This window comes from Lissotriton vulgaris, chromosome 1_1 (genome assembly GCF_964263255.1).
Source record: "Lissotriton vulgaris chromosome 1_1, aLisVul1.2, whole genome shotgun sequence".
NCBI lineage: Eukaryota > Metazoa > Chordata > Amphibia > Caudata > Salamandridae > Lissotriton > Lissotriton vulgaris.
In genome coordinates, this window is record NC_141685.1 from 436535783 (window position 1) to 436548055 (window position 12273).

A 12273-nucleotide genomic window follows, 5' to 3' on the forward strand; every position below is an offset into this window, starting at 1 on the left:
ACCGTGAAAAATCAATTTTTTTTATTTTCCCCACAGGACCCTTTAATAACCCCAACATCATTCCTAGGGGGTCAAGAGGGGTCTACCTTGCCCCCTTTCATTAAATTCCCCCTTCGTTTTTCACCTCTTCTTCTCTCTCGATCCTACCGAGAGATAAAATGGCGCACGCACAGCCGCTGGAAGACATATATCAAAATATATGAGCCTCCTCAGCCACCCTCAGAAAACATAAGGGATCAGGATACGTCTCCCGCACCCCCTTATACCTAGTAATTTAATTAAAACGAAACACAAAATGGAGAATTCCCGTTTCGCTACCAGTTTGCGGCCCAGTTCGCGGCCCGAGAAGCGCTTCTACCGTGAAAAATCAATTTTTTTTTATTTTCCCCACAGGACCCTTTAATAACCCCAACATCATTCCTAGGGGGTCAAGAAGGGTCTACCTTGCCTCCTTTCATTAAATTCCCCCTTCGTTTTTCACCTCTTCTTCTCTCTCGATCCTACCGAGAGATAAGATGGCGGCCGCTCCGGACTGTTTAGAATGTTGACAGACACCGGAAAGCCAATCAGCTTCGCATCGCAAAGTTCCGTTTCGCGAAAAGTAAGCGGACCGGAGCGCAGCCCGGAGCGCTGTTACAGATATATATCTTGTTTTGAACGTTAATTTCTCAAAATCCACTGGAGCACATATATTGAGACCTAAAAAAGGCACATCGGGCTAACAGTCCCTACAATTTTGCCAAGTTTTGTGCAAATCCATTCAGCCGTTCGAGCTAAAAGTGAGGCCAACCGCCCTATGGAAATTAACATGGGAAAAACGCGTTTTGGGACCCCCCTTTTTTCTCGGGCCCCCCCTTGACGACCCCCCCCAAATTTTCAGGGGCTGCTCAGAAACAAAATGTGCCATTTTCCTGAAAATTTCAGCCAATTCCGTCCACAAACGCCAAAGTTATTAGACATAGAATTTTCAAAAGTCCCATAGGAAAAAAATCCTAACTATATATACCTACTGGCTATCGCCAGTAGGTAATATATATATATATGTATGATATATATATATATATATATACATCTCTCTGTGTTAATAACATGGTTAAGCCTTCCTATTAAATGTTCATCTGCAGTTTCAAACCTGGTATTTCTGAAAAGAGGCCCAACTGTGAATTATCTCCTGTAATATTCAGTGCTGAATTCATTTGCAGGAGACTTAGCTTCCCTAAATAAATGAAAAAAAGTTAAAACACAGTATTTCATTTTTGGTACAATGTTCGTAGAAAGCTTCCAAAATGACAGTGCTGCACTCTGACAACACTAATCAGCATTTTTAAAAGCTCACCCTTGGAGGCCCAGTCTTGATGCAATCATCTATCAAAGAATTCTCCCCAGAGTGTGTGTGAAAATAAACATTATAACCACAGTACGCACAGTGCTTTATGTTCTGTCTTTATATATGGTTAGGTCAACCCATCCTACTATGTCACTGTGCTACAAATACACATTTTAAAATGTTATTTTAATATCCTCACAATGTGCTTTGAATTGAAAGTTGATTTCTGATAATACACATTGTTGCAGAAAACACATTTCAAACTTTAGCACTTTATCCCAATCAAAGCACATTTCTCAAGGCACTGACAGACAAAACTGTAGTCTCAAGCAAAAAAATGTATACTAAATACTTTAAGTCTTTTTAAACAGTACTATAATCAATGATTAAATCAGTAAGATAAAAACATAATGAGTAACTTTAAGTATGGATTTATACATCCATAATTTATGTGTGTATATATATAAAGATTCTGCAGTATGCCCTGCTGGTAGGACCAAACCCTGATAGATTCCCTCTAACATCTAACAGGGCAGCAGAGGCCAATGGCCATGCCCTGTGCCAAATGCTTGATTGACAGGTCCTGAGCTTGTGCCTGACAGGTTATGCAGGTAGTGGATAATCAGAAAATAGTAAAACTTCACCCCTAAAACGGTTCAGTTAAAGGGATGTCATGGTTACCGTTTAAGACTAAAAATAGCTTTTTATGGTTTATTAAATCCCTAGTAATTGGTTTTGAATTTCGATGGATGCTGTCAATCTGATAAGATGTGCCTTACTTCAGAAATATCTGGTGAAGCTACAAATCAAGATATTGCTCCAGACTATCTAGGTATGTCATGTAGCCCTCTAGTTATGACTTCCACTAAATATCATTAAAGTCTGTCAGGAAAAACTACATAATCCAGAAATGTCCAGATGGGATATATTTATATATGTGTCACCTTTGGCAGATGGAATCCTCTTAGAGTTGTATCTCTGTTAGTACATCTGGGAACAGCAACAGGTATTATATTACTGATACGTTGCACTTCATGAATAACCGCATTGGTGTAAGGCATGCTCTTTCTATTTTCCGTCAATGGTTGCAGACTGTGTCCAATCACCTGATCAATCTCTGCTTGGACTTTCTCTGTAAAATAACAAATATTTTACTTTTATTAATTCAATTTTTCAAAAATGTACTTACAATATATTTGAACAAACTGTACCTCCTATTTACAAATGCACACATAAAAAGCTGCAGAAAGAGAGATTCACATTTAATTAATTAAAGGCGTGTGGAGATTAGGTAGACAGTGATGTCAAAACTTTACAAAAAATGGATCAACAAAAATGTTTTATAAGTAAGCAAAATAACAGAAATGAAGGAATATCTGGTGAAGGAAATCAGTATTAGCTGCAACAAAAGTATTACTTAATGATATGTTGTTTCAGGATCACATTTAGAACCATAAAAACCCAGAAGGAATCGTGATGTAAAGAGACAAAAGATTCATATCATTTTACATAAAAAAACTTTGGGCAGTGTGACACACAACAACGCAATTTGTACAGTTTTTGCATGGTTTTATTACATCACTAGTCTTTATATGCTAACTGGCTGGAACACCTGCACTGTATATCAATCACTAAAGTAACTGTGTTTTACCATGGAAGTATTTAATAACCAATTAACAAATTGTGAATCACAATATGAACAAAACATTTGCAAATTTAAATTGAGAAGGGTTGTAAAACAGAAGATTTGCAGTTACTAATTATCATGACCTCTGCCATCGTACCTGTGCCCTGGATGGTTGCCACTGTTTCAGCCATCTTGAAAAAACCCACCCCAAAGTCTTACAGCCCTAGTAACCACCCTCCAATTTCTCTTCATCCAGTTCCTATTAGATGCTGCAAAAATGCCACTTCTGTCATTGTGCCGGTCTAGGATTCCAATTCCATAATGGCTGCAGCTCGGCTCTTATTTATCTTTATCTCCTTTCACTTTTCATCCAACTCTCCCAAAAAATCTTCAGCTATCTGAATTTGGCATTTTCGGATCAACCTTGAGACCAGTGGGGTCATATTTACAGGACAGAACCCAAGCAATTAAGATCTCATCCGGCATCCAGACGTATAAGGCAAGGTGTCCAAAGATTTGTTTAAAACATATGATGCTGGACTCCTTGATCAGTTCATATGGTTACCCCTTTATAGAGCTAATCATCTTCTTGGACGACCTGCTTAGCTGTATCAAAGAGAAGTTTAATAAAATGCTGTCATAATGTTGCCTTTTCCATGAATAAAAAACACTCTAAGATTAAACATGGACTAGACAGAAGTTCTTATCCTAACCTATTCCAATGAAGTCACAAACTTGGCGGCCCAAAAAACTGGGATAGCCTACCCACTCCCGTTCCTAACTGTTAAAAGCCTGAATGTCTGTCTGGACTATTTCCTCACCTTTGGCCCGCAGGCTGATAAGGTTAATTCTTCCTGCCTCATCTTTTTGAAAATATTAAAGAAAATGGCTCTCCTACTGTCTCTCAATGCTCTTAAACGTATTTATCAGACAACACTAATGTTTGTAATGGCCTGTAATTTGGTCTGCCGAAAAATTGATTCACAGGCTTCAGCTGATTCAGAATTGGACTACATGCAACAATTTCATCTTGGACAGACGGGGACCATCTCCACATATAGACGCCAATTACACTGTCTAACCATCTAGCAAAGGGTTCCATTGAGGCCTATCTGAATCGTTCATCTGGTGTTTCATCGTGTTTGCTTCAGTCTAAATGTTTCACAAAAGGTTGCTCTCATCCTCTACTGCTAGGCTAAGCATTCCATTCTATGAATAAGACTTTGGTGGGGGCTGCTCTTTCGGTGTCCTAAAAGCCAAACAATGGAAGACACACCATCCTTCCCGGAGATAAATCCTGATCATTTCAGAATATGGAAGTTGCTTAAAATATATTTTTTTAAACCCCTGTAAGCAATAGAAGTTTTCACCGGGTACTTTCAGATTAACATCTGAAAACTCTCACTTCCAAAGCTGCAACTCTCATTTACAAGCTATCATGCCCAGCACTTCCACTTATCTTGCCGACAATCTCATCGTCTCTCATAGATCCCTGCATACCTGCAGCGAGGACACCATTGCAGACTAAGAAGTGTAAAAAAGAAAAGAAAAAAAACAGCAGACCTTTTCTATCTATGCAACCAGGATCTCAAACAACATCCCTGTTCCATCAGCATTCACAAAGCTGCTCCAATTTAGGGAAGATATGAAGACTCCCCTCTACTTAGGGCCTGATTCTGATGCGGGTTGGAAAGCTTCCCGACCGAATCGGTTTGGAAATGGTTTCCGACCCACTCAGATTGGAAGAGTCCGACCGACAGAGTACGATGCATCCGGATGCTTCCAGATACGATTTGGTTGGACTCCCATTGACTTCAATGGGAGCATATGTTCCTAACTGCATCAGGTCGGGAAGACACGTTCCTGATCCGAGTTAGAAGGAGCAAATGCCATTAGGAGGCCTTCCTAACCGCATCAGAATCAGGCCCATAGAATACTACATAATAATGCAGTAACCATTCACAACCCAGCTTCCTCTCCTCTTTATGCCTTTTGCACCATGTACATCGCTCCACTGCCTTTTGGCTAGGTCCACGCTATAGAAATACCATATTGATACAGACAAACGTACACACATTGTTGGTGAAAATTAACATCTATATTTACCTTACAAACAACTTTCAGGAAATTCAGGACAAGCAGGCTAATAGCACAATTTTAATATTGTAGTATGTGTAAATGATGCATGTTTAATTTGTCCTTCTTCTGCCATTAAATAGCTCTATGGAAATTGCAAGAATCAGTACTCCTTAAACATCCAGGTTATGTGCAATATGGACCTCAATAACTGACATGCTGCTAATGCTCAATGGCACCTCACTTTCCTGTACAGTGGTATCTAGTTCTCCAGAATATATTTTTTACAGGATTGCAGCACTTCCAGGGTGGTTTTTATATGACCCAGGTCCTTGCACCATCATGGCTGCAATATGCCACCTCAGTCTGGATATTTATTATACAGTGAAAAAGGACATTGGAAGCTATAACTAGTCTCTTCACAGATCTCCCACATCCCTTAATACGTGTAAGCACATGCTGCTGCTGGTGATTTTGTGACGTACTCTCATCTTCAAGAGTGCAACAAAGTGCTATAACAGCCTCAGTGATGGAATTCATGCTGGTTGAGGTAATGGTGATGAAACCTTTGCTGATGTCAGTTAGCAGTACAACCACCTTACTTCCCAGCACCTGCATGGCTCACAATTGTCGACACTGCATTCCTAACATGGATTTCTCCAATACCAGGAATTGGCCACTAATAGGAAAACCCCCTCAGGCTCCTCAAAGACACGTGCTCTTCTTCTAAGTAGAGCTGTAGCCCATATTCAGAATCCTTGGAGGATTAAGCATGATCACGAAGCATCAACACAAAAAAACACAACGATTTCAGGACTCCCTAGCTGTGGTATCCAATTAAACCATGCAAAAATAGGAATTATTAACACCCTAACAGCCCCTCATTTGGATTGGTTCAAACCTAAAGGGACAACACAAAATATAAGAGGGACAAGCATAAGTAATATTAGTGACCCAATTTTTTCTCTTACTACTTCCACTGACGAATTAAAAAAAGTGCCAGTCAGATGTCGACCATTTTGTGCACCACATGATAATCAATGCAATATGTTAATTCAGGTCACACAACCATATTCTAGAAATAATTAGACAATCACAAAAAGTAGCATTTATTTTGAGAAGACATACATCCTGGACGTTTACTACGTCCGACTTCACACTTGCCCGAGTCATGTTAAACTACAGGCATTGTGGCTGAGTGTGGGGATGTCTCCTTCGGAGTGAAACACTAATAACTAAAATGATTTGCAAAAATGATAGACCACAACCAATAACAACGCAGAATTCTTTTAGGGGCATGCAAATTCAATGTCTCACCTGCATATAAATCCTATGCACTCAAGTTGCATTATTTTGGTTTTATGAGGCCCCTTGTTAATACTGGGACTAATATATGCACTCTTAATTAAAATAGTTTTCTACAGACCAAACATAAGGGAAGGCCTGTCAAGTGCCCATGAGCCCCTAATCAATGACGGAACAGATAATGGGGACCATTAAGCGAAGCGGAGTTGGCACTGGCAGGATTATCCCGAGATTCTGACCAAGGCGGAGTCACCCCAGAACAAATAGGAGCGGCGAAACTGACCTACGCAGAAACGCTCGGGGATCCACGGAAATATAACTTCCATATGTAGGCAACCCGAATACACAAGGAGGGTAATAGGGCGGGCGCCCTCCTAGCATGGATGGCCAACAGGACACAACTTTGCAGCCTATCACGGAGCTGATAGATGAACCAGGCCGGCTCCACTACTCTCAATCCGGTATCCTTAACACATTTCGCACCTACTACATGGGAATCTACCGCAACCCTGAGCCAGCGCCACATGACGCACTACAACAATTCCTAGGTATACACAGACTTCCCGCCATATCCCCAGAAGCTAAAGAGATTTAGACAGCAAAATCACAGCATCAGAGATTAAACGGGCCATCCGGTCTCTCGCACGAAAGAAATCACCAGGGATAGATGGGCTCCTGCTGGAATACTATAGAAAATTCAAAGCCCAGATAGTGCCCCATCTCGCTCTAACGTATGAGGAGGCCTTGTCAACAGGGATCCTACCCGCATCGTTCCGGGAATCCTTTATGGAGACGTTTTTAAAACCCCACAGGGACCCCACGCACCCTTCCTTGTACAGACCCATCACACTCCTCAACGCGGATTGTAAAATCCCGGGGAAAATATTAGCCGACCGATACAGTCAACTCATACCCGCCTTAATTCACCCCGACAAGTGCGGATTGGTACCCAGGCGCAACACCTCACACAATCTGAGGAGGCTCTTCCATATCCAGGACAGAGTACGCGACAGGTACTCCCGGACAGCATGCCTGATATTCGATCTAGAAAAGACATTTGACACACTGCTGTGGTCACACCTGTTCGCGGTCCTCCAGACACTGAATTACGGCCAGATCCTGATGGCGTATACGCGGCTCCTGTACAAGGGACTCACCTCTATGGTGACAATTGGTAAGCTAATTTCAGAGCCCTTCCCAATTGAGAGAGGCACCAGGCAGGGGTGCCCGCTCTCTCCCCTCCTGTTTGCGCTAGCGGTCGAACCGCTGGCCGTACGGCTGCGACAGGAGGGTGAAGCCTGGGGGATTCCGATAGCGGAGACAACGCACTGTGTATCTCTATAGGCAGACGACTTGCTGATATATGTCCGTGATCTAACCCCAATATGGGATACTCTGCAAGCCTTCGGCGCTATCTCAGGGCTCAAGGTCAATTGGGAGTAGTCAACTGTCTACCCGCTTGGCCCCCACCTGGCACCGCACACGGTGACGTTGGCACCTTGGAGTGCGACTGTACCAATCCCCGATGGACATGTACGAAGGCAACCACCGCAAGGTGCTAGCTGGTTTATGGTCGGCGGTGGCCTTCTGTCAAACTCTGCCCCTGGCACCTATTGGCCGGGTAGCCCTAGCAAAAATGATAATGGTACCCAGACTACTTTATCATTTTACCAATCTTCCGGTGATCCCGCCCAGGTCCTTTTTCCGGGAACTGGACACCTTGCTCACAACGCTCATATGGGGCAATGGCCGGCATAGAGTAGCGCTCAGTAAGTTACAATTACCCACTACAGAGGGTGGCCTAGGAGCCCCATCTTTCGAATCATACTTCCTGGCAGCGCAACTTCAGTGGCTGTCCCACTGGATGGCAGAGAGCTATGTAGTGGAAACTACAACAGACACCGGCAGGATTTCTCTCCGGATCGTCAGACGCATGCTCCTACCGGGCACTAAACTGTCCCGCACCCACCCGCTCCAAGTATCCATAGCACGCAAATGTGTGACGCGTATTCACCGACTATCCAAGGATAAGCCACTCTATTCCCTACTATTACCGTTGGTGGGTCTCCCTCGAGGGGAACACCACTTCACCACCAGGAGTTTACAAGCCTGGACTGATCATGATGTAACGGAGGTGGCGGAGTTGTTCCAGGACGGACAACTGCGCACCTACGAACAGCTAATCGAAAGGTATGACCTCCCGCGCGGCCAAATCTCATGCATAGACAGCTCCTTGAGAACACACAACCGTTCTGGGATCTGAGAGAAGGAGAGCCACCCACGCACCCAGTGCTCCATACAATACTTCGTATGGGATCCGGCAGACATCTAGTAACGTGGCACTATAAGGCCATCAGGGAACTGACAAACGTCTCCCTAGATACCCTACAACAATCTTGGGAGGATGACATTGGCAGGGTGTTCCATGATGCGGAATGGAAACGCGCCCTGGAATACACCAAAAAAGTGTCCAGAAACGCAAGATTTAAGAATATACAATTTAACATTCTCCACCGGGCCTACCTCACGCCAGATAAACTCCAACGATACTATCCGGACACACAATTTAACTGCCCGCGTTGCAGCCTGCCTGCAGCAAACTTTAAGCACATATTCTGGGATTGCCCCTCCCTATGCCAATACTGGACCATGATACACCGGACCCTCCGTACGTTAGTCAACCTACCGCAAATTGAGTCCTGGGAGGTTTGCGCGCTGGGAACATACAACAGAAAGAAATCGGAGAAACTACAATGGAAGTTCGCCTCCTTCGCCCTTTTATTGGCAAAAAGGGCTATTGCCATGCACTGGAGGGCCCCTACGGCCCCCCCGGAAGCAGCCTGGATAGGAGCGGTGAAAAAATGGGGAGCGGCAGAGGAGCATCTTTTGCTAGACAAGGAAGTAAAGGGAATGCATAAGAACCCCATTTCTCTAGGATGGGCACAGTTGCTCATACAATTTAAGCATGAAACGACCCCAGAAGTCACACCAGATCCATCTCCCCCTCACACCCAGACCTCTCGGTGACACCCCACTCAATTACCAGATGCCTGAGTCCCGCACACACAAAGCGGAACAGATCGACTGTGGGTCCTTCTTGTAGTTTGGGCGCGCTGCCCCTGACAGGTTGCCCCCCCTCACCCCGGGGCCCCCGGTGGACAAACTCCCCCCTTGCCCCCTTTGGTCATTTGGCTCACGGACCTTAACGCCCTCCATACACCGCGCTCACTGACCCCACCAGCACGCCACACATGGTTAACACCACACGCTGCACTAGGAAAAGTTTCCCCTACGGTTCCAAGTTTTTAGTTACCTGACGGTAGTTCTGATACCAGCGCACATTTCCCTTGTTAGTATCTATCACAGGGTTACAAGTTTATAACGACACACACGGGGAAGACACTCACAGACGCCTCCGTCGACACACAATCTCACGACTACGGAGTCGAGGGCCCTACTACAATACATTCAAATCTCCACTTTACACATCAGCGGACCCATTGATGTAGCAAAGTCAGACAAGGTCACTGCTACATGTCACAGAAGATCACTACATGTACTTCTATTCATCGCTATGTAACCCTCCAATGTGTGAAATAATTTGTAATCATTTCCTGTCTCACCCCCGGCTCGATATGCTGGATATGCAAAACCTCAATAAAAAGATTTTAAAAAAAAATGGGGACTTTTGTATAGCCATTAATGCCAATGGTGTAATCCCAACCATCTTGATGCCCAAATCTCCAGCCAAATAATTATTTTTTATAGTACTTTTTCTATACAGTAAAAACAAACACATGCCTTCAATAACAGTAAATGAGGCAACGTAGTCTCTGGCTCTTTCCTTCTTTGTTTTTATTTGAACAGACTCCAGTGAGTGTTAGTCTGTGCTGTAAAATAAAAGAGATGTATTAAAACTCTACACTGTTTCATTGCACTAACAAACATCCTTATTTCTATCAAGAGAACTTGCTTGGGGGCATATCAGCAAGGCAGCTCTATGAAATTATCTACGCTTTTGCGTCTGTTTTCGGGCGAAAAGCAGCGATAATTTCCTCGCCTTATCAGCAAAGACACGCTATCGCGTGTTTTGGTGATTTAGCGGCCCTACAACAACGCCCAGCTTTGCATCTCTAATGAGATGCAAAGTGGGCGTTCTGTGCCAAAATAACTGGATAAATTTCGCTAACCGACATTTCTCCAATGATCAAGCTGCCCGCAAACAAGCAGAGTGATAAGAAAAGTAGAGCTAACCACAGTTAACGCTACTTTCCTTATGCCTACTCGTAATCTGATTTAGCCATGTAATCCAATGGGAGGTGGATTACATGGCTAAAACCACCATGCCCTATCAGCAAGGTTTCGCTGGTCGCAGTGCGATTATCACTGGATTTTCAGCAATAATCACACTGTTTTCCAGCTAACCCATGGATTCCTATTGCTTGGGAGATAAGCGTTGCTGATAGCATGCTATTTCCGCGATTGAATCCAGCATTAGCCTGCGATAATTATCCTCACGCTAAAAGTGCTGAGCGATAATTATAGCAGGCCCTTGCTGATATGCCCCTCTGTTTTTTCTCTTGTGCTTGTAAAAACTATTGTTGAATGCACTCTGTTGATTCAATAGTATAAACAGTGGTTCCTTTTTAGGTTGAGCCTGAGCCAGAGCGCAAGCTGTTGTAGTACAGTACGGGAGAGAAGCCCCAGTCACTCACCTGCCCATATTTTTCATTGGCTTGTGTCTTTGTCCTTCTTAAATGCTGTCTTCTAATTCCTAAATTGGCTTGTTAGTCCCTAATTAGTACCACTGTGTCATCATTTGTAACCTCCCATGGCTACTGGCCCCTTTCTTGGTTGTTACGCGGTACATGAACTATTTTCTTTAATGACGTGCTTTGCTTACATTTAGTGGGCCAGGCCTGCTTTCACTTTCAAGGCAGCAACATGGAGCAAGCAGTAACATGAAGGCTTTGCTTGATTTCTCCTCGCCAGCATTAGATTACAAATGAAAGTTTTGTGCAAGTCCAAACAGATTTTATTGTTAATCTGAGGAAGATGCACAACCCGTTCTTCGTGTCCCACTAATGCCTACCTCCTTAGTTCCTCCCGCTTGTCATGTGATGGATCTCTTGATCAGGCGCCCCGGGCAAATAGAAGTCGGGTTCCCTTAGTCGCTCCTCAGGCAGGAGCCAAGGCGAGGAGCCCTTCTTCTGTTTTGCCTTAAGGAGGGGCAGCAGTGTGACGTCATCTGGGGTGCTGCACTGTATAAGGCATTGAAAGGCATATGATCAGCCTCTTATCTCTCCACCGCGCACCCAACAACGTGCTGCAGCATTTAGTGTCTGACCAGGTACATGGTGTGATATGTTCAGTGTGGCCTACAATGGAACCGGGAACTAAGTTTGAATTCCGCCAGCGGCTCAACATGATCCCGGCGGGACATGGTAAAGGGTTGGGATGGGAACTGGAGGGGCGCGAGGGAGGGGACTACCAGGAGCGTAGTTGCAAATATTTTGCAGTAATATACGTGCACCTAACATTTATTGCACTATTTTTCTCTCCTCTTATGTCTGCCTACACATCACCACCCCCTTTTACACATCAAGTGGCAGATTGGAAGGGTCGTCCTGCCTGCGGCAGCAGCATGAGATAAATGGAGGCAGAATCCCCTCGAGAACCTTTCGAATGACCCTCACTGCGCCAGCAGACATGGTTAGTATGAGTAAGGCAGATTGCTGTAGTTAAGCAGTAGGCAGAATCTCGTTAGGCGGTACACATCCTGGGAAATAAATGTAGTCTAGCGGTTACAGCTGCTGACCTTGGAACGCAGAGAAACAGGTCAGAATCCCTGCTTTGCCTCTACAGCCTCTGATTCTGGGCAGTTTACCTAACGTCCTTGTGGCAAAAAAAAATTGTAACATAGCTTTCTAATACCATA

The 12273-nt window shown here is 44.1% G+C and overlaps 1 protein-coding gene across 2 annotated transcripts in view; it reads right to left on the reverse strand.

Moving 5' to 3' along the window:
* Nucleotides 1-12273, reverse strand: part of LOC147747315 (cytochrome P450 2J2-like) — a 423976-nt gene that overhangs the window by 183813 nt on the left and 227890 nt on the right. For both annotated transcript variants that reach the window (XR_015307548.1, XM_086953115.1), the window contains exon 7: nucleotides 2272-2459. Coding sequence is in view for 1 of the 2 variants with exons in the window: in XM_086953115.1 (XP_086809241.1) it covers nucleotides 2272-2459 (188 nt within the window). In the remaining variant the exon portion in view is untranslated. The remainder of the gene's footprint in view (nucleotides 1-2271; nucleotides 2460-12273) is intronic.